Source organism: Pipistrellus hanaki, assembly GCF_964339955.1.
Source record: "Pipistrellus hanaki genome assembly, chromosome: 5".
In the NCBI taxonomy this organism is placed as follows: Eukaryota; Metazoa; Chordata; class Mammalia; order Chiroptera; family Vespertilionidae; genus Pipistrellus; species Pipistrellus hanaki.
In genome coordinates, this window is record NC_140507.1 from 31176176 (window position 1) to 31199162 (window position 22987).

General features: G+C 53.1%; 1 protein-coding gene across 5 annotated transcripts in view; it reads left to right on the forward strand.

The window, feature by feature from the left end:
- Window positions 1-22987, forward strand: part of FSTL4 (follistatin like 4) — a 518038-nt gene that overhangs the window by 356836 nt on the left and 138215 nt on the right. For 4 of the 5 annotated variants that reach the window (XM_084886586.1, XM_084886587.1, XM_084886588.1 and 1 more), the window contains one exon: window positions 12115-12363. The exons of the other annotated variant lie outside the window; for it this stretch is intronic. In XM_084886586.1, the coding sequence (XP_084742712.1) occupies window positions 12115-12363 (249 nt within the window). The remainder of the gene's footprint in view (window positions 1-12114; window positions 12364-22987) is intronic. 5 annotated transcript variants of the gene reach the window in all.

Below are 22987 nucleotides of genomic sequence, written 5' to 3' on the forward strand. Positions count from 1 at the left end.
ATGTCTACAATGGCAGGGTTATGAATAGAAAAAAAAAAGATGAAGTATTCAGAATAAGGAAACAAAAGAAAGAGAACCATAGGAAAAGGCAATAAACAATTTAATGTAAACCAAATAAGTATTAATAATATGTGCACACAATGGGCACAGTAAGTGAAAATGAATGAATCACAGGTATAAGCAAAGATGTGGATGAAACACAACAGTATAGGAGCAAATGAAGTAAGTCTCCATACAAACAGTATGATTCCTTCATATTTATCTCATTTTCAAAAACATGTAAACCAAACAATATATTGTGTACAAATACAAAGATGAGCTAAAACTGCGAAGAAAAGCAAATGAATAACAAACACAAAGTTCAGGATAGCGGTTACCTCTGAGTGGAAATGAAGGAATGGAATTGGAAACAGGAACATTTCAAAACTAATCAAATGGTTCTTTTTCTTTAAATGGGAACTGCGTGAGTCCATAGTTGCTCCTTGTACGACAGTGCTGATGCTGTCCACAAAGTGTATAATATTCTTTCGTAGCTACTCATTATTTAACAAGAACAATTGATAGTTACTTGAATTTTATGTTTATGTGGTGTGAAATGGTTTCAATGTCATTTAATGCCAGGTGGATAGCTAGTCGTTTATCAGATGACTCATTTTCCCAATGCAGTGGTCACTCTTGTCATACATCACATTTTCATAGGTAGTGGGATTTGTTTCTGGGTCCTTTCTTTTGTCCTGTCAGGTTTACATTGACTTGTCTATTTCTAGGTCAATACCGCATTGACGTGAACACGGCAGCTTTCTGGTCTGATGTTCTGGTGTCTGGTACGACGCATCTCCCTTCCCTGTTCTCCCTCTTATTTGTCTTGGTTATCTGGGCACTTACTCTTCTAAATGATCCTCTTAAGGTCATTCTATCCAATTTCAAAAGGATTTCCTTAGATTTATAAATTTATGGTAGCATCTTCCCACCCAAGGTAAGAAGTGTCTTTGCATTTGTTCGAGTCTTATTTTATGACCTTCAATAAGGTTTTACAGTCTTTTTCATATCAGTCTTGTGGCTTCCTTGTTAAATTTATTCATAAATATTTTATGGTTTTTGCCATCATTATGAGTGGAATATTTTACCTTTTCCATTCCGAAATGTTTATTGCTAATGACGGGAAGAATGATTAATTTTGGCATTATTTATCATCTGTCCACCACTTCATCATAATTCTCTTCCATTTTTAACGTTTTTCACTTTTCTCTTGGTGTTTTAAGTATACAGATACACAACTAGTAAAAAGAGGTAGTTGCTACTTGCCTTTTATGAATTTTTACTGATTATTTCATTTTCATGTGTTATTATCCTTCCTTTTCAAATAAAAAATGGTGAGGGCAGATATCCCTGTCTGGCTCCTACTTTCATTAAAACAGTGGTTGGCCATTTCAATGACATATTTAAGGAGTTTTCCATCTTTCCTTTTTCCTTAATGCTTTCATTTGGAATGACTATGTACTTTCGGGCTTTGTATTTCAGTTTCGGCTCTGGGTTTTGATATATGTCCTCTGCTTAATCTTGGAGGCCACTAATGGTCTCAATAGAGACCATTCTCTCCTTAAATTCCTTTGTTTTATTTTTGGTTCAGATGCATGGTTTTCTTGGGAACCCTTTTTGTTTTTTAATATATTTTAATTTATTTCAGAGAGGAAAAGAGAGGAAGAGAGAGAAACACCGATGATGGGAGAATCATTGATCAGTTGCTTCCCATACCACCCCTGCTGTGGATTGAGCCTGCCACCTGGGCATGTGCCCTCACCAGGAATCCAACCCCGTGACCTCCTGAGCCACACCAGCAGGCGGAAACCCTCTTTTTGTTACACCCACTTCTAGAGTTTTGATACTTGGTTGTCTCTGTTGATGTTGTCATCCTCCTCCTGCAGCAGCTCCAATTCTAGTCATTCTTCCCTGTCTGGAGGCTGGGCCCCCTTGTGTAGATGGTTATTTTCTACTGCCTGCTCCCTGGGGTCAAGTTCAGACACTGAAGTAACAGGAGGAAGTAGATGTCCCACAGGTGGTGCCTGAGAGGGGGGCCTCTGTCTGGGAGCAGACAGGTTGGCAGGACCCTACGAAGACAATTGGAAAAAGCCTCCTACTGCCTGGTCAGCACACGCTCTCCTGTCTCAGAGGTGGAACAGACACAGCCCACCCAAGAAAGCCAGCCTGCCCTGAGCCTGGGGCCTGCCTGCCAGAGGCCTCAGAGCGATTTGGCCCAGGGGAGCCAGAGGGCGGGAGCCAAGAAGACAAGAGGAAAAAATGAAATGATCTGCTTGATACTGTGACTAAGCTTTGTTTTGATATTCTCCAGGGCATATTTTTATGGCTGCTAATCTCACTGAGAGATAAGGGCAGATCATGGAGAGGAGAAATTGACATCCTTCTGGTTAGAAAACGCTAAATTTTTCTGTGCTAATATTAGATATTGCAATTGAGCTCCGTCTTTTCTTCTTTAAAAGAAAATCAAAAAGAGCGTGTTATTGTCTCTGGTTGTGAGACACATTTGAGACAAGGGGCCTGCGGTGTTGACCTCAAGGCAGCAGGTAAAGCGCCCTGGAAGGCGGCACATCCCCTCAGCGCTCGTAAGTCCAGAGTAGAAAGGGTGGGAAGCATCACAGGGCTTACCCTGAAATAATTGGAGGCAGCCCGAGGTGTCCAAGCCTGGAATCATTAGTTGGTGGAGAAGCAGGAAGGAACCCACGTAATGAGGCATCAGCGGGAGAGTGAAGACCCATTGAGAGAGCAACATCTGGCCCTCCGCTAGAAGCCGGGGAGGCAGGGAGCCCTGAGGAGCGAGAGTGACAAGGGAGCGTGGTGCCAGGAGGAAAAATGAGGGCTCTGCTGACAGAGGATAAGACAGATGCAGACTGAAGAGGCTTTAGGCAAAGAGCAGGAGCTCGGGGATAGGGATGTGTTTGGAGGAAGTGCTCTAAAACAAAACCATTTTGTAAGAGACACTCTCCCAGAGGCAAACATCCTATTGTGCTTCCCATTTTTATGCAGCTTTTCTTCCCAACGCAGAAATAACCTGTCACAAGTCAGTGAAGCCCTAGCAGGTTTGGCGCAGTGGATAGAGCATCGGCCACGGACTGAAGGGTCCCAGGTTTGATTCTGATCAAGAGCATGTATGGTTGGGGGCACGTAGGAGGCAACTAATTGACGTATCTCTCTGACATCTGTGTCTCTCCCTCTCTGTCCCTCCGCCTTCTTTCCGCTCTCTCTAAAGCTCAATGGAAAAATATCCTTAGGTGAGGATTACCAAAAAGAATAAGAAATAAAAGAAGCCAGTGAGATAACCTAATAGAGCAAATACAGGTAAAAAGGAACAGGAGAGATGATTGTCATTATATTCTAACCAGAAGGCATGCCAACTAGAGCACAGGCTTTTATATGCATCCTAAATTCACAGGTGTGAGGTTATTTTTCCAAAGCAAGGAATCTCTATGCAACACCCTCATGTCTGATAAGGAAATGGAGGCTCACATGTGAGAGTCCTGCGTTGGTAGAACCCTGGTCTGTGGTCTCTCATCCAATGCTTTCCACAACCTCCACTCTTACTGCTCAGCATGTCACCCTGCCTGGTTCTTTAAAACCATTCATTTCTGATTACTCAGACCCTCAGCCTTCAATCTGGGGTCTCTGCGATGTCTCCCCCAGATTCACTTTCACCCGTCATGTTCCACAGCCTCCTCTGTGCCAGGCCCCGTGCTGAGCTCTGAACGTAGGAAGAGGAACCTGGTCCTTGTCCTAAAACCGCAGAGACCACCTGTCCGCGGCTCCGAGCACGGAGTGCCTGTGAGGTCGGGCTGCTGCGGGCCCTGCCCCGGGGCCTGCTGTTCTGTCTGAGGAGCCAGCGGAGCTTTGCAGTGACAAGTGCCGAGTGCCGGCCAGCAGGCGGGGAACCCTCCAGGCCATCAGCCTGGGAGCTCCGATTAAGTGGAGCATGCCCGGGGGAGGCCTTGGGGAGAAAGCTCTAGAAGCCGTGTGTCAGGTGGCGGTACTGTCTTCACACAGCGTGGAGGGGGAAATGGCAGAGCAGAGCCAAGGGCACCAGAAGGGAAGAGAAACACCAGGCCTGACTGTGTGAGTGGGCCCGAGGCATCTGTGGGACGGGGGCCGTGTGTGGGCTGCCTGCGAAGCCGAGCCCTGGCTCACCGGGCAGCTTGGGGCCCCGCTCACTGCCTGGCACCGCCCGAGGTGTCCAGTGGGACCTGCAGAGTTTGGGCCACGGGTCAATTCTGGTCCCTTTCAGACGCCCTCAACTCAGAAGCTGGGCAGAGTCTACCCGGTCAAGCAATGCCTGGAGTGGGAAACTTGCAAGGGAAGCATTTCCTTGAGCTGTTTGAGCATTTCCGTGCTATTTCACCTCTGCCTTTTAAAACCAATCCATGCTCCCAGTGTAAACATGCTCACCTTTTCATTAAGTCAGGCCTGAACACGGACCGGCATCAATAAAACCAAATGGCTTCTCAGCTTTCAGTCCTAGCTAGTCAACCCAGCACCCACTAAACATTTACTGTGTACCAGATCCTGACATGAATTCTCCTGTTTAATCCTCAAAACAATCCTGTGAGCAGCAAACCACTCATCTTCTCATTTTCAATTAGAGGGGAAAGAGGGTAGGGGACTTGCCTGGGACACAAAGCTAACGAGGGCCAGGGTCCATTCTGAGGTTTAACCTAGTGTTACTTGAACCCCAGCTGCACGGTGCAAGCCCTGGAGGAGTTCTGATGCAGCTCGCACAATGGTGTCGCAGTCCTGCGTCATCCGCTTACGCACAGGCCGACTCCACCACGTGCCTCTGACACGTGAGAGTTCTTATCTGTCTCAGCAAAGCTGAGGTTGGTGTTTGGGGCCTCATTGCCTATCTTCTGGAGTCTTTTTGTGCTCAGCTGGGGGCTCCAAAGGAAGGAGGTGCCCCGGGTAAGAGAGAGGATGAGAGTCCTTGGCAGTCCACTCAGGTGCCACGGGTCACTGTAGGCTCTTTGTGTACTGGGGAAATTATCTGAGACTTGGGATAAGGCAAAGGGTTGGTGTGGCAAGTCCTCCCAGTGTCATACTGGAGCATCGCTGCACAGACCCACCAAGGATCATGTACTGTCTCGGCTAGGGGGTGTGTTCAATCATCTTGCTGCTGATTAAAGGCCCAGATTATGCAGTTACACATTAACTTGTAGATTTGTTTCCAGTAAAGTTGCAATCTCTATGATAGAAAAGTGACCCCAAAGGTTATGGATTTCTTGCCCTGTAGGTCATTAACAAATTATGTGTCTCATCTAACCACCTCCTCCACCCCCATAGATCTCCTTCACTCCTCCTGCCTGTCCCCTCATTAACGAGTCTAAATCTTTAACTCAGGCTCACTTTATATTTCCCTGAGAGTCGTGATTTTAAGTATTTATGTGTATACTAGAGGCCCGGTGCATGAAAATTCATGCACTGAGGCAGGCGTCCCTCAGCCCAGCCTGTCTCCTCTCACAGTCCAGGAGCCCTCAGGGGACGGAGGCGACCCGGCGATCAGGGATCAGGGGAAAGTGATGCCCCCATCACACCTCTGCTGCTGCCACTGCCAGGAGCGCGAGCTTTGGCCAACCCTGTTACCTGAGCCTTGGGTAGACGTGGGTGGTTGGGGGGAGGGGAGGGTGCTGAGGGCAGGTCCGGCTGCACTGTGCACCTGCCAACCCCAATCCCCAGCTGGGATGAAAGGACTGGGGGACTCTGGCAGGGCTGAGGGGCCTGGGCATCACCATCTTGTGGCTACACCACCATTTTATGATGGTGTGACAGTCAATTTGCATATTGCCTCTTTATTAGATAGGATTTGGCACTTTTATTCGCTTGCAAAAGCCCTGCCCAGGGAGTCTGTCACCTGCAGGAGCCTCATCTGTGCTCCCATTGATCCAGAGTTGGTTGGGTACAAACTCCTGAGGCAGAACTGAGAGCCCACCCTCAGGTGAAAGGGTTTCCTTCCCTCCCGACGTTCTAGACATCTCTAACTCTACATTGGTGGTTAGTTTGGAAGCCTGTGTGTCAGCCCACAGTGGAGGACCTGTGAGCAATGCACAAGACAGGTCATGTTCCCACTGGCGATGGGTAACCGTGTATTTCTGTTAAACTTTGGGCACTGGAGAACTTGGTCAGGACTTTCATAGCTGGCCAAAATTCTGCTTTGGTGAAGCACATGATTGCCTTGGTCTGGGCTCTGCTCTGTGGTCACCGGGAAGATACCACATCTGCCCAGCAGTCACCGGACAGTTTCAGGGGGAAAGATAGGGGAGGGGCAGGGAGACACTGAAGCTGAGAGACGTGATAATGGAGGGCAGGTGGCCAGGTGTCTGTGCATGACAAGGAGTGGGTTTGGGTCTGGGATGTTCAAAGATCCAAGCACAGCTTCCTCCTGTTACACTGTACACCTCCAGCCCAGAGACGTCGTTTAATTGGCCTCCCAGCTGCACATTCTCGAGGTGTGTGAGAGCAGAGATCCGCTAGCCAGGCGTGCTGATGTTGGAGAATTTGGTCAAAACTTTCAGAGCTCATCAAAATTTTGCTTTCATGAAGCACATAATTGGAGACGCTCAAACTGGACCCTCCTGGCATGAGTTCCTTCAGGCAGGGACCCTATCCCAAGTCTGAGCAATTTGGAGTGAGACTGATTCAAATCTAGACTCTACACATCTACAGCCTACTTGCTGACTGACCATAAGCAAGTCACTTCTTCACTCATAGTTCTTATTCTGTAAATGGGCATATATAATGCCTCAGAGTGAGGTGTGCTTACTTCCCAGAGCTATAAAGGAAGATGAGCCCACATATGCCTCTAAGTGAGGGCATGATCCTGGCCTGACAAGCCTCGGTGCACAGCAGTTGCTGTAAGCTTTGCCCTCTCTGGTTGGGTGCTGGGAAAGCACTTCCCCTGGGAGGAACTGCACATTCCCTTCCTCATACCTGAGTGTGAATGAGACTTTACAGGGCAGATTGGACCTGAAGCAGCCCCAGCACCCAGGGCACCCAGAGGGCGGGAAGGTTCCCACCAAGGTGACCAGGGGTGAGAGCCCAGGAGGGCTGCTCTCCTCCCGCCTGCAGCCTGGGAGGGGCCAAGAGCCTTGTGACGTATGCGAGTGTCTGAGGACTGGCCTTCCCAGGCTGGACTAGAGACAGGACCTCCCCCCAACACTCAGTCCCCAGGGGCCGCGAAAGGCTTCCAGGGAGCCAGAGTCACCCCACTTTCCCAAGGGTACAGAGAGGCAAGGGGGTAACTTTGCCTCTGCAGTCACAGCTCCCTGCAGACTGTTCAGCCAGGCAGGGTCTGCTCTGAACGGACTGTGTGGTCCAGGCCCCTTTCTAAGCCAACCCCTGGCTCTGCCCATGGGCTCCAGGGCCCCAGGCTCTACCCCTCACTTTCAGGTCTCAGGTCAAATCTCACCTCTTCCACGAGGCTTCCCTAACCTCCAGATGAGTGCTGGCCCACTCAGCCGCCAGTGTATCTCCTTCCTGGCATTTATCACAACCCACACGTTTTTATTTACTTGTTTTCCTCTTCACACTGTCTTCCTACGCTGCCTGGAAGTGTCCTGAGGACAATGCCCTCATCTGCTTTGTGTCTCAGCACCTAGAGCCGGTTCTGACACATAGGCGGGGCTCCAAAATATATGTCGGATGAGTCGTGGATGGAGAGCTGTCAGGAAGGCCCTCCTGCAGTGCCTCATTGTCACCACCCATGGTGACATGGCCATAGAAGCTACATGGCCATAGAAGCTACACTGACTGGCTCTCACACAAACCCAAATTCTGCCGCCACGTCCCAGGCTCTTGGGTGGCCTCTGCAATAAGGGAGTCAAAGTTGACCACATATTCTGTCTGAGGACCACCTTGAGCATGTCGGAGAGCATAAGTCATCTTGGGATGGCGCGGGAGAGGGGTGCTGAGACCATTACCTGCAGCTCCCCGATGGCACACCCCACATGTCTACACACCTCTGTAGACATACTGCTCTTTAAAGGCAGGTCCTCAGCTTTGGGTCTTTAAAAAACCTGATCCTGACCCTGACCCAGCTATGGGCTACAGCCTCTGGTGAGTGTATATGATGCACAGAAAAGAAAGCCTATGATCCAGCTGTGTCTGCTGATGGTAAGCATGTGGTTCCTGTGCAAGTGCCTTCTGCCTGCAGAAGGTGGAGCCCAGTGCTGAGCCAGGCTGGGGTTCAGGACAGGCAGCGCAGAAGGTGGCTGGTTCTGGGTGCTGCATCCACGTCCCACCATTCTCACCTGCGTTGGACCTTGCTGAGTATGTGGCCACCTTAGTGCCAAGAAGTCACCTCACTGTGGCTTTATGGTATGCGGGGGAGGTCCGAGGGGGGGGATGGAGGGGTGAGGCAGTCCCCTGCTGGGGTCTGAGGGCCTGCAGGAGGAGGCCCAGGCAGTACTGCTGAGGAGGCCTGGAGTGGGGACCTCTCAGGCCGTGTAAGGGAAGGGCTCTCCTCAGGAGTCAAGGCAAGGACACGTTCTCAGACAGAGATGATGCACTGGCCACCATGCTTGCAGGCGATTTAGCATCCCAAAGTGGAAAGTGATGGGCCTCCTGGCATGTGCAATTCAGGGCACGGTCCCTGAGAGGGGACCTCGCATAGGCTTCCTCTGTGCCAAGGAACCGGTTACGAATTGTCTGTGCTCTGGTGCGCTCGGTGGTGAGAGAGGCTTCCTGCTTGGGTGAAGGAACGGGACCCCCTACCTGTGTGTGGTCCCGCCACTGGGATCGCACAGACGTGACCTGGACGCGGCTAACCTTCACCGCCTCTGCCTACGCTCGGAGTTGGCAGCCCCGGGTCTGTGATGCTCGAATGGAGAATCCTTACCTGAACCACCGGGGAAGTCTTTAGCGCTGACTGGTACAATGGACTTGTTTCTCCTCCTGTCATAACCTTCATATAACAATTCCCATTTCTGATCTTGTTTCTCCTCCTGTCATAACCTTCATATAACAATTCCCATTTCTGATCGTGTCAGTACATTTAATCAGTGCTGAGAAGCAGCTTTTTGGTACGATGACCAGTTCCTGACCTGGGTAAACTGATGACTATAAATTAAACAGGGCATGTCTTTTGCATGCATCGTGGTTGTCCTCACCAACCCTGGGGCAGTTGCGGGCGGTCTCACTCGGTTACCTCTCCCACTGCTGTTTTATCGCCATCCTGGTGGAGTGGGAATTCATCCTGTTTTAGTAACAAGGAGGCCGTGGTGACGGGGCCTTGTTGGCATCTCCGTGGCAGGCGGGATCCCAGGCCCGTCCCTGAGTGGGGTGTTCCTAGCTCGGCGCAAGCCTGTTGTCCGCAGGCCGGGAAGCAGCAGGGGCAAGGCTTTAAAGCTACTTTTACTTTAATTGCAAATATTCGGAATCCGTTGTTTGCTGACAGCTGATTCCACGTCAGAGAGAGCCTGAGTGTTTTGACCACTTCCACGGGCCCCGGCGGGCACATCTTCTGAACACGGTGGCCTCACACGTGGGCGAATCCAACGTGGGCATTGGCAGCGCCACATGCACCGCTGCTCTTCCGAGGCGTCCACTGCGGTGGCGCCTGCGGGTGGTTCTAAGGAGAAAGGGTCGGGAGGGGGTCCTTCCTGTGCAGAGCAAGCTGGCTTTGGTGGTCTCTGAAGCCCCTCCCTGTGCTGCCATTCCAGCCTCTGGTGCCCCTGCCCCCGAAGGCCCACCTTCAAGGACACCTGTCCCCTTTAGGCCACCATCCCTCCAGCTTCCCTCCTGCCCCTTGGAGGAGGCCGGGGAGATGCACCCTCCAAAGGTCCCTGCACGGGTGACCCTCCCCACCCTCGCCATCTCAGCCTGAAGCCCGGGGTTTGAGCCGTGGCAACATCTGCGTGAAGGAGATCAGCTTTTACAGCTGTTGTGTTTCTTAAAACCTGAGTGTGCAGGGGCCGTGTGAGGACACAGGCCCTGCCCTGGCGGGGTCTCCTGAGACCAGAGGGTGCGGCAGACACCATGGGGCAGGAGGATTCAGAGAGGGCGCTTGGACATGAGATGGCAGGATAGGGACCCCGGGTGTGAGTTGGAGCTGGTTTAGGGGTGGGCAGCACAGCGGAAGCAAACGAAACCACGGACTCGGAAACCTTGACTCTGGTTGTTGTTTTTTGTTGTTGTTGTTTTCCAAATGGAGCAGTCAGTGGGTGCCCTTCCCATCACACTCGGCAGCTTATTAAGACGGCGATGCAGTGGCCGTGCGCCGAGTCCTGGCGCTGTGCGGAGGAGGAAAGAAATGCTGGCCTTTGCACAGCTGTAGTTTCCTCTAGTAGCCGCCAGCGCTTTCCCGGGTAACCCATTTCCCTGGAACCGGGCTCATCAGACACACTTTGTGGCAAAAGCAGCCACAGCACGGGGGAGGAGGCCTCCAGCCCGGAGCCACCCTCCCTCCGCCCATCAGCCTTGACAGGAAGCTGGGCGCCGCGGCGGCTGAAGGCCACGGTGACACGCGAGCAATTAGCGGAGTGGGTACAGGACGAGCCCGCGCCCGCGCCCGCGCCCACGCAGGAGCGCACTTGCACACCGCTCGGAGGTATTTTGACCTTCTAGTTTATTATGATTCAAGAAAAAGTCAATATTTCTTAGCTTGCCAAGGCCAGAGGAATTTAAATGAGTTATTGAATCAAGCACTTAATCTACTGATAACTGATTCTTTTCCTTTCACATCTATAATGATGAAAAGCAGGCTTAACCAAAAACAAGAAAAGGAAGGTTCTTTTTTCACCCCCCGGAGACAATGTCAGCCCATGGGATAGGCGCTGAGGCTGGAAGTGCAGGCTCGAGTGCCAGGGCTATTCTGTTTTGTGGAGTATTTTGAAGGTTTCGTTAAAACTTAAAAGCAAAACTCCTGTGGCCATGAAATCTGCATTCATGCTTTGATTTGATATCCCTTTGTAACTCCCAACTTCCTCTCCGTGGCCATCGATGCCACGTGCAGCCTGTCGGTTTCCGGGGCTCCTGTGGCCGTGGGAGATGCTGTGGGAGACGCTGTGGGAGACGCTGGCTTGGCCTTTCACTAAGTCAGTGGTTCTCAACCTCCCTAATGCCGCGACCCTTTAGTACAGTTCCTCATGTTGTGGTGACCCCCAACCATAACATTATTTTCATTGCTACTTCATAACTGTAATTTTGCTACTGTTATGAATCGCAATGTAAATATCTGTATTTTCCGATGGTCTTAGGTGACCCTGCTAGCGGTTCTCAGCCTGTGGGTCGCAACCCTGCTAGCAGTTCTCTCGCCTCACTAAGTGGACCAGGTTCAGCATGAGCCAGTCTCCCCTCCTCCTGCCCGCTTGGCCCTCTGAGCTCCGGGCACCACTGCCTGAGATCAGCATGGGCGTGTGTTGGGTGCAGGTTCTCAGCCTTGTGGCTGGGACTGAGCACTGTGCAGGGAAGGACGAGGCCGTGGAGAAGAGCTGCTGCCGCCAGGGCGAAGGATGCGCGTCCGGGAAGCCCTGGCCTCCCTGCCCTGACTGCCCTCCGCCCCGTCCCGACACCACTTCCTCCTCACTCTACACCTGCTCCCTAGATTCCGCAGCAGCTCCCCAGGGTGTAACATGTGGGACCGAAATTCCTCTGCCTGGCTCTCTCAGTGCCCTGGAACCACACCTGCTCCCCTGCACTGACCCACTCCTGGGCCCCTGCACAAAGCCCCTCCTCACCTCAGGTCTCCTCCCTGCGGTGTGTGATGCCAGCTTCACTCAAGCCTCTGCATCCCTCAGGGAGCCTCCTGCTGTCCGTCGGCAGGGCCCGTGGGCACGCTGCCACCTCCATGTAGCCCCGTCTACCCCTCCCTTCCAGAGGGGCAGGGCTCCTGTCTGAGAAGTTTGGTGTGAGCCATAAAAACCGGGCTCTGTACTCCAGGACACTGCTCTTCACAGCCACCTCCTGTTGGAGGGAAGGGACTCCCTCAGGCGCCCGAGCCCCCAGGCCCCGGCCTCACAGACAAAGGGAGCCTCTGCTTGCCAGGACTTGAAAGAGCCGCCAGGGAAGTGCAGGCCCCCACCCGAGTGCCTGCGGTGACCTCTGTGTCTGTGTGCCTCGCAGGGCTCTCCAGCTACGACTGGCTGCCGTCCTCCTGCGGGAAGAAGCTGTGCGGCCGCGGGAGCAGGTGCGCGCTCAGCCGGGAGACGGGGGAGCCCGAGTGCCGGTGCCTGGAGGCCTGCAGGCCCAGCTACGTGCCCGTGTGCGGCTCCGACGGGAGGTTTTACGAGAACCACTGTGAGCTCCACCGCGCCGCGTGCCTGCTGGGGAAGAGGATCGCCGTCGCCCGCAGCAAGGCCTGCTTCCTGACAGGTAGGACGTGGCCTCGTGCCCCTGCGATTGGGCTTTGGGGCTGGTTCTTCTAATGCCCTCTGACCGCTGGCCCGGTGCGGGGAGTTTACAGGTTCGAGTGTAAAGGCGATAGAGAGAGAGGAAGGCTGGGGCCTTCTCAGCGTGGCAGAGGTGGCGTTTTGGAGACGCAGGTTCTGTGGTGGCCGCCTGCCCTCGAAGAGCAGGATCCAGGGAGGCCCAGTGGTGCCCTGGCTGCCATGGGACACGAAGTGGCGCCCAGGCCTCTCACACACATTGGGGTGCTGATAGGGCCTGCACGTACCCCCTAAAGAGTCTCATGAATCGGGACCATCTGTGCATAGCGTGTGTCCAGGCGGACACCGGCACAGTGGGTCCCAGCATGCCAGGCTCTCAAACTCTGGCCTGGAGTAGTCTCTGGTGGAACAGCACTCCATGCCTGGCCTGGCCCAGCTAGAACACCCTGAGCAAGACAGGGAGGCCCTGAGTGGACATCAGAACATGTCCGTGGAGTCGGGGCCAGGGGGTCCGTGCTCGGAGCTGGGGTTGAGTCAGAAGAGAAGGGTAGTGGCAGTTCCCGCTGGAGGGAGAGAGCCTCGGGCAGGGCCGAGGGCTCTTCACACCTGATCCGTTCTCAGCACCTGGCACAGTGCCTCGCCCCTAGGAGACACTCAGTGGCTCACGGATGGCAGAAGGTGTGAGAGTTAGAATGCAAATTCCCGTATTGATGTGGCCCCAATGAATGGGACCATGGTACATGGTACACAGTGTGGCAGGCGTGTTTCAGCGGTGGAGCCCAGGTCTGTGGCTCCTGCAGCTTCTGCCCATGCCACCTGCACTCACAGGAAGGGGCTCCTACCTCGGGCGTGGGCTGTAGCAGCAGGGAGCCCGGGAGCCCTTGGGCTCTGAAAAGTCAAGTTCATCCCAGGTGGGAACGGTCTGGGGCACGTCCATGGCTGTGCTTATGACACTAATGCTGAGGTGCTCCAGAAATCATGAGGCGCGTCATGGAAATGAGGCCAAAATGAGCCCAAGAAAAAGGTCCCTGGTCCGGGAGCACTGCCTGCCGCCTGCCTGCAGAGTCCCCGGCAGCAGTGAGCTCTACAACACCTGACCGGTTGCTGTACTGGCCGTGTTGAATCTTTTAGACTGATGTTCCATTCTCCAGTTTCCAATTATTCCCCAAGTTGCATCTTTCTGGATGTTTTTGTTTCTGCCTCAGAGTATGCACAGCCTCCCTCCCCATCGGTTATTCAAATAGCATTTCTCATGTCGTGCGAGGGAAACAGCCACCACAAAACCCAGGAGGGATGGGGTGCGGGGCGAGCAGATTCGGGGTCTTTTCATGCTGATTGATTTTACCCACCAAATCCTCCTGATGTGATGGTTTTGCACAGATGTTGTGAGTCCTCACCCAGGCAGTATGGCAGGGCCGCTGGCCGAAAGGTCCCTGTCAGTGGAGAACAGGACGTGCGAGGCCCCCAGAGGTGGCAGCTCAGCTCTGCCACGTCCCAGCTGTGTGGTTTTGGGTGCCTCAGTCCACCTCTCTGGGCCTTTTCTCTGATGTGAAATCAAGGCTCCTGGCAGTGCCCACCTCCTCTGTGGAGAAAAGTGCATGGGAGGCTCACAGAAACCGTGCCCATGTGTGGGCAGCTGCAGGGGTTGGTGTTAATGACACCTGTTGTCGTCCTGCATCGAATGCAGTGCGGCCTCAGGCCTAGAGCAGGGAGATGCATACTGTGCAGGGCCCTCAGAGGCAGCAGCACGGCTCTGCCCAGCAGGGCTTGACAACGTGCCTGGGCCCGCGTGGCCTGTGGTGGTTGGAAAGCCAGTGTGGAAGGCACTGAGCGGCCTGATGCTGTCCCGGAGAGGCCCTTCCTGCAGGCCTGGCCCGTGGGACGAGCCCCACAGAGAAGTCTTCCCAGGCTCAGGCTCGGGGTCAGCTCCAGGCCTGGCAGTGGGGCTGGGGGTGGAGGGGGTATCTCGGAAGAAAGGAGGGTGTAAAGGACACTGTTGCCCCCACGATGGCAGGGCGGCATTTAATGCCATCTTGAGCTCCTTGATGATCATTTACCTTTTGACCCAAATCACCAGGAAGTTATTAATACAGGAAACTTAGAAACACCCTTTTTCCCCCTGCAAATAAAAATTCTAAAACCCTCTGTTCCATTCTCTAGTCCTACCGGACTTTACAAAGAGAAGCTATGACTTCGTTCTCTAGGGTTTATCTGTCTCCAGAAGCCTTATGGGGAGGGGGCGGGCTTCACACCCCAGGGGGACACAGGGCCTGGCCACTCTGCAACCTTCTCAGCCCGTTTACAAGAGAACTCTGGCAGCATGTTCCAGTTGCCATGTCAATGGGGCGCCTTGTGAACTCAAATATCGCATCCTTTAGGGATCATTAGCATGTGAGAAATCAAAACTGAACTCCGAATCTTGCTTCAGCTGGCCTTTGCAGCCCAGGCACCAGCTCTCCAGAGGACTCAAGCGGGGTCTCTTGCCGAAAATCGGGGGGGTTCGGAGGATATAGGATGTGGTATCTCTTTCTTCTGGTGGCAAAATTAGAGTCATAGTTGTTCTCCGCCCCAAAGACCGCCAGCGAATACCAAGATGGCGGGTGGGATTCTCCGTAACTCTCACGGCTTACAGTGTTTTAGAAGTTGTCTTATGACACAGGTTCCAATTTGTGTACTAGTGGGCGCTTTTTAAATTATTTTCCCGACTTGGTTTTGAATTCATGCTTTATCTCCCACGCTGTTCGCGAAGACATTGCTTTTCAGCAGCCACTCGCCGCACCAGGGCTGTATTATCCCAGACGACACAATGTCATAGCCGGGCAGGTTTCCAAACAAGCCGTGAAATTGTGGGAGAAAGGAGCCTCTGAGGGGCGCAGTCGTAAACGGACCTCAAGCTGTTGCAGGTGCTGCAGAGCGGGGGTTCCCAGGCTCGTGAAATCAGAGGAAATGGTTTTCATTTTTGACAAAACAAATTGCTGTAGGCTCACCAACAAATCTTTTGCCATTACTAAACACAGGAATAGAAACCCGACCTTTTGTGGCATTAGCAGAACAGCTCCATCTCACTGCCAGAGAGACCTCTCCTTTCTCTTCTTGTTACTCTGAGTCTTGTTGCCTCAGGAACGTAAATGAAGCCCCAGGCCTAATTTACACACTTCCCACCAGTGACCTCCCCAGCTGCAGCTCCAGATCCCCAAGGTGTGTGAGATCCTGGCCCAGGGCCCTGTCTGGGCCAGGGACTCAGGGGGTTGGGTCCGGGTCCCTATGGCAGGGAGGTGCTGGGGCCTGCGGGCGCATCATGGGGGCGGAGGGGGCGACAGGCACACACTCCAGGGCACCGGCTCTGGATCCATCATGGAGCCACACCTCACCGCTTTGGATGAGGTAGGTGAGCTCTCTGCACCTCACTTGTCTCATCTGTAAAATGGGAATGATAATTCTGCCCACCTCCAGGAGCAGTGCCCACACAGAGGGTAATCGACAGCAGTCAGGTAGATGGTGATGTCGTTGCAAACATCAAAGCACATTTGAGGGACGGATACAAGAGGCCGAAAGAGCCCTGCCCGCACATGCAATGCTGTATCCGGGCTATGCAGCCAGGGTGGTGGGTCCTCCCGTGAGCCAGCAAGGTGAGAGAAGCACGTTGGTCCTCGTGTATTAAACGGTGACTGGAATTTGACCTGCAAATGATCAAACTTAAACCACCTTCTCCAGCTGCCTCGCTTTTTGAAAGAGATGTAATGAGGCCTCCACGCTCACCTAGCAAGTTATGAGAGAAAGAAGAGGAGAACCAAGAATTCTAATTCCAGGTCAAGAGCAGGTTTCTGGAATGAATGAATGAATGAATGGCTCTCAGGAACTGTCAGCAGAGTCTGAGGGAGCAGTTGTCTGCCTGACTGAAAAGAGGAACGTCTAGGGAAGGAGCTGGAGAAGAGACATTTGAGGCGCATCTCGGAGGGTGAGAGCTCGCATCCTAGATGCCGGCAGGAAGTGCTGCAGACCCGGGGGAGAGCCAGTAGTTGGAAGGCAGGTCCCATAGGGAGTGCAGCTGGGGATACACACGGCCAGGAGGGTAAGGGAGAGCTGAGGAGGCCTGTGTGCCAAGCCGACCAGGTGTCAGTAAGCTCCTCCAGCCTCCCCATTCCCAGACAGGCACCCTGAGCCCGGAGAGCACTAAGCAGTCCCTGCCCGTGTCCCACAGGCCCTGCCACTGCAGCGCCCCCCCCCCCACACACACACACACACACACACACGAACACACACCTTTGCAGACTCCCGCAGCTGCGGGGCTGTTTGTCCAGCAGCCATGTTCACAGCAGATGTGATAGCCTCTTCCTATTCCCCAGGAGGCTTCCTGGTGAGGAGGGAGAGCTCCGAGCCACGGTGGGTGGGAGGCTTCGTGGGTGGGAGGCTTCGGGGCGCTGGGCTGGGGTCCCAGCAAGAAGCCCAGCCGGGGCTTCTCCTGGAAAGGGGGCTGTCATGCCAAAGGCACAGGCCTCCAGACAGAGCACCAGGCCCGACCTCTGGGGAAAGAGCTGTGGAGGAGCCAGGACAAAGCAGCCGTGATCCCTCACGCCTGGCCTGGCTTCCTGGCACTGGCCGCCACCCTCCAACCCTTTCTCCTGTTTCCATTTTCTTCCAACTGTCCTTCCCCTCCTGGCCACACCCACATTCTGTCCTGAGGCTACTGCTGCCCTGCAGCCACAGCCCCTGCAAAGGGATCTGTCTGCACCAGTGTCCTTCCTGACCCTCACTTCTCAGCTCCGCAGAAAAAGGTCTGGCCGCTTCACCAAGCCACCAGCTTCACAGCCATTATGGACTGTCTGCTGGGGACCGAGGCTGTGCGGGACCTGAAGATACAGTGTGATCAGGATGCTGGGCCGACCTGGTGGATTTGGCCAGTCCCAGCACCACCCTCTCTCTCTGGGCCATCCTGTGGGAGCTGCTATAGCCAGAGACACCGCCGAGACCTCAAGGGCCACTGGGAATCTTCACGGACTGCCTCCGGTCTTGCCGCCTCCCCTGCAGGCTCAGCAGGCGCCCATGCAGACAGCTGCGAGCCACGGAACTGAAAGTTTACCAATAGTCCCCCCTCCCGTGCCCTCCCCCCAGCACAGCAGCCTTAGAACTCAGTCCTCCCGTTTACAGTATCTGCTTCCAGGATCAAGAAACAAATCTTAAAACAAACATGTGTATTCTTTAGATAGTTCCCTTCAGGTTTCATGCAACAAAATGAATTGGTGTGAGCATCCTGCAAATGTGGGAGAATGTTATCAGCTCAGCACGTGTGATGTGCTTCACAGAACCGCTATACTTGGGATGAATTAATTACATCCCAGTAATTAAAAAGTGCTAATACGTTATTGAGCAGAGGAAGTCTCGCACTGCATTGATTTCACTTACAGAAACAAGCCGCAGCCTCCAAGTCACCCCTACACACACACACACACACACACACACACACACACACACACACACAGAGCGTCTCCTGTTCTTCCCTGACACCTCCCCATCCTCATCTCCAACTCCTCGGCCACTGGCAGGCTCAGCCTTGTCCCAGCATCCCGCTAGGTGCCATTCCATCTCTTCCCTTCCCTTCCCTTCTTTCCCAGGCACCCTAAGTGTCACCTGCCCTGGCTGCCTCCACTTCCCCAGCTCCCTCTGCACACTGTCCACTAGGGTCTGCGGCTGGCTGCTGTCCCCATTTAGATCACGGTCTCCTTCCCAATGTCAAGTCCAGGTGGAACTTGCCAGCCCTGGTCTTACTGCATCCCTGCTGCAGTGGCACCTGTCAATCTTCTGGCAGTCCCCTCCATGGCTTCCATGGTTTAGCCCCCTCCTCTGACTCTTCACAGGCTCTTCCTTCCCCAGGAGCTTTATGTTTTTACTAGAGGCCCAGTGCATGAAATTTGTGCACATACACACACAGGCAGGGGGGTGTCCCTCAGCCCGGCCTGTGCTCTCTCACAGTCCAGGAGCCCTCGGGAGTGGGCCTAAGCCATCAGTTGAACATCCCGTCACTGACACTATGCTTGTCATCCATGAGCCGGGCTTCTGGCTGAGTGTGGGAGCACACTGACTACCAGGGGACAGCTCCTGTGTTGAGTGTCTGCCCACTGGTGGTCCATGCACACCGTAACATTACAACCGGTCATTCCGTCGTTCGGTTGATTTGCACATCAGCTTTTATTATACAGGATTGCTTTATTACAGTGCAGTTGGCATACAGTACTGTATTAGTTCCAGGTGTACAACATAGTGACTTGACATTCATATGCCTTACGGAGTGATCACCACTCTCAGTCTAGTACCCACCTGTCACCATGCAGAGCTCCAACAGCATTGCTGACTGGGTTCCCTGTGCTGTGCACCGCGTCTCCACGGCTTATTCATTCTCTGGATGGAGGCTTGTCCTTTGTATGCCTGTGCCTTTTTCACCCATCCCTCCACACCTTCTGGCGATCATCAGTTTGTTCCCTGCTTCTATGAGGCTGTTTATGTTTTGTATTTTTAGACTCCTCGTACAAGTGAAGTCATACAATATTTGTCTTTCTCTATCTGACTTCTGTTATACACCAGTAACTTCCTACATGTGGATTCTCCTAGGGGTCCTCCTTGGCTCTCTTCTCTTTCCATTCCATCCCACCCATGGTTCCAGCCATGCCTCACATGCCAATGAAACCCAACTGTGCCTTCATCCTGGCCTCCCCTCCACATTCCCAGCTGTCTGCCTAGACCCACCCTCAAAGGTCCACAGGAACCTGAAATTCAGCGTGTCCCAGGTGAACTCACCATTTCCCTGTTCCCTCTGCCCTGACGTAGCTCTTCGTCCTCACAGACCGTCTGCCTCAGTGATGGCAGTAACCCTCCGACACCCCAAGAAACTGGCATCTTATTGCTTCCTCCTTGCATCCGAGCCCCTACTCCAAAGCTCTGCCAAGTTCACCTCCTTATCGTTTCTTCATCCCACCCCTCTCTTCTCTGCCTCTTCTTCTGCCACATAACGTCCATCCCACCACCATCTCTCACCTGGATGACCTCTATGTCCCCCGAGCTATCCTCCCAGCTCCTGGTCAGATAGTTCTTCAAGCCATCCTTGCAAGTGGCTTTGGAGTGAGCTTTCCAAGACATAACTTTGACCATGGCGCTCCCCTGCTTGAGCGCTCTGTCTGTCACTCAGCAAACATATACCTCCTGTGAGCCAGGTCTATCCTGGGGGCTGGAGATACAGCAATGTGCAGAACAGACTTTCTGCCCTCACAGCATGCATCATCTTATGGGAAAGACTAGGCAAGAGGAAATTGTGCTAGGTGGTAACAGATGCCATGGGGAGGAATAAAGCCAGGAAAGGGGTTAGTGAGAGCTTCTTGTAGTTGTTGTTTTGCTTTAATTTAATTTAATTACAGCTTACATTCAGTTTTATTCTGTACTAGTTTAAAATGTGCAGCATAGTGGTTAGAGTCTAGGGGTGTCGAACTCAATCAGAGAAGGGGCCAAAATCTAAAATCCAGCCTAAATCGCGGGCCGAATGGTTTACTGAACAGTCATAAACTGACAATGTCATAAACTGACAGCGGAGTGCAGTGATGACAGCGCGGTGCGGGCCACATTGCAAGGCCTGGCGGGCTGGATTTGGCCCGCGGGCCTTGTGTTTGACACATGTGGGTTAGACAATCATGTACTAACCACTTTATGATCCCCCTCACCCCAATATTTCAAGTTCTCACTTGGCCCCATACATAGGTATTATGATATTATTGACTGCACTCCCTATGCTATAATCTATATCTCTGTGACCATTCTCTAACTACTAATCTGTACTTCTTAATCCTTTTACCTTTTTCACCCAGTCCCCCACCCCTTCCCCTCTGTCAACTGTCAGCCTATTTCTGTATCTATGAGTCCATTTTTATTTTGTTCATGTATTTTGTTCTTTAGATTTCACATATAAGTGAAGTCATATAGTATTTGTCTTTCTCTGACTGACTTATTTCACTTAGCATAATACCCTCTAGGTCTATCCATGCTGTCACAAAAGATAAGATTTCATTCTTTTTCGCAGCCTAGTAGTAGTGCATTTTGTATATGTACCACAGCTTTTTTTATCTACTTGTCTAGTGATGGACCAGTAAGAAGTTCTCCTATCAGCTTTCCAGCGGGGAACTGTGATTTCTCTTCATCCCTAGCTCAGCAGAGATGTTCACTCACCTTCAGAGGAATGCACAAATTGACGGTTATTTACTAAACAGGACAGATTCAGTCCCTCAGAGGTCCTGAGTGAGAGCATGGGAAGCCCTTGTCAGAGACCGTCCATGCAGTATGAGGCAGGGGTCCCAGCAAAACTGATGGTAGATCCATAAGAAGGACCCTGCTCAGAGGACATGGTGGGTTCCCCGAAGGGAGGGAGGGGGTGGGCATCGAGTGTTGAGGGAAAATGAGGAAGGAAAGGGACAGAAGGGGACAAGGGAGGGGCTACTTGGAGCCTCCTGCCCCCCAGGATTTCCCCCAGGAGACTGCTTGAAGAAATGCTGCCTGGGGACAAGGGGTGCCCTGGGCTCAGACTGCTGAGAACCACTTAGTGGAGCCCATAGCCAGCACTTGGGAAGCTTTGAGTGATGGTCAGGACTGAAATGTTTAATTACTGGAGCGAGGGGAAGTTGATTTGGGACTTCTTTAAGGTTTTCCCTTGTTGCACCTTCAATTAGGATCAAGGTCCCTGTGTAGCAGCCGCTAACTGACACTGCACATTGAATCTCCGTGCTCACGCCGTTTATCTAATTACCTGCGTGACAGACTCCCCAGCTGTCACACCGCCCACAACTCAAGCATGTTGCCTCTGGGCGCCTGCCTGGAAGTTGTTCTGTGTCAGTAACCGGCCAAGGGAAGGACCCCATGTCCTTTGTCATGTGGAATCCCTTGGAGGTTCTCCTGCCTGGCAGAGATTTGAGGAGTCGAAGGGGCCAGCAGTTGGGAGGACAGTGGGTGAAGGAGGTGAGCAGAGGCCTGGAGGTCAGCCTGTTCTTGGCTCTCAAACCCCATCCCCCTTCACCTCCAGCACCTGCAGAGGGTATGGCTGTCTAGCCTCTCTGCCTGCATTGTTGAACGGTGAGCAGTGTGTTTGAACCATCTTTCCCCCAACCCAAATAAATAAATAAATAAATAAATAAATAAATAAATAAATAAAGGGAGGAACACTTACCACTGTGTCAGATTAACTGAAACAAATCAGGGGAGTTGGGGACACAGACCCACCAGTGTTCCAGGAAGAGGCAGGTGACTGCTCATCTCCGCCAGCAGAGTGTCTGCGTGCGGGGCACCCCCGCAGAGCAGGCTCGCCAAACGCACAGGTAACGAGGCCACACCCAGCAGCCCACACTGGGCCTGTGGTGCTGAGGACTCAGCCAGGAGCGCCAGCCCCCTCCTGCACCCAGGGCTGTGGGAACCCCCTGTAGCTCCGTATGGTAGGTGAACTTGTGCCCAGTCCTGTGCCAGGTGCCACAGAGAGCCGGGTCCAGAGCACAGAGTGTTCTCGAAGCCAGTGAGGGGAGCAGAGCCGCACTGCACCAGCGTGGGCTCCTCATCCTGGGAGCCCTGCCCTCTGCCCGCCTTCTTGCTGTGTGCACTTCCGCTCTGATGCACCTCGATCGCTCATTAATGAAGGTAATCGGAGTGAAACTACTTTCAAAAAGCTGCTCCAAATGCGAGCAGTGAAATCACTTTGCTTGCAGGTAATTAAAACCCCCAGAGGCAGTGAACTCCGACCACTCATTATAGCGGGAGGGCCGAGTGGTGCTTTTGTCCTTGTAGCTGGAAGGAAGGGCTCATCCAGCAAGCGACCGCTTGTCTGTTTACTTGTCTCCCTTGGGGAACTTCTGTTTCCTCATCCACTGCCTGTCTTTTAGGCCACCCCTGCCCACTCTGATTGCCTGGCATGTGACCCGCAGGCCTGGCGTCCAGTGGTCCAGCAAGTGCCTCTCTGAGCCCAACCTGCCCGACTCTGCCCGGCTGAATTCTCTTCCTCCCCACCTCCCCTTCGAGCTCTCTCCTCTCCTCTCCTCTCCTCTTCTCTCCTTTCCTCTCCTCTCTTCTCCATCTCTCTTCTTTCCTCCCTCCCTCCCTCTCTCTCTGATGACATGTTCCATTGAAATATAACAAATCTAGGCTTTCAACTGATTGGATGAGGCCACCCACACTGTGGAAGGCAACTGCTTTATTCAAAGTCCGGCGATTTGAAGGCTAACAGCATGCAACACCATCACAGGCACACCCAGCGTGGTGTGTGATCACATGTGGGCTCCTGTGGCCCAGCCAAGGTGATGCATAAAGTTAACCCCATACCTACTCCCTGCAGCTTGTTCTAAGAGCCTCCCTTGTCCAACCAGAGGTGCAGGCCACTGGGAGGGCGGCCTGCATGAAGTCCTTCCATCGACAGGAGCCAAGCGTCCCATCTGGGCCAGGCCCCGAACAGTGGGCATGCTGGCACGTGGTCAGGGGCACACACACCCCATTGCCACCCCACCAGAGAGCAAGATGCTGGCTCGGAAAGGAAATACTGTGGCAGTCGGGGCTGTGCTTCCCTTGCCCTGGGGCTGAGGATGGAGTGCCAAGCC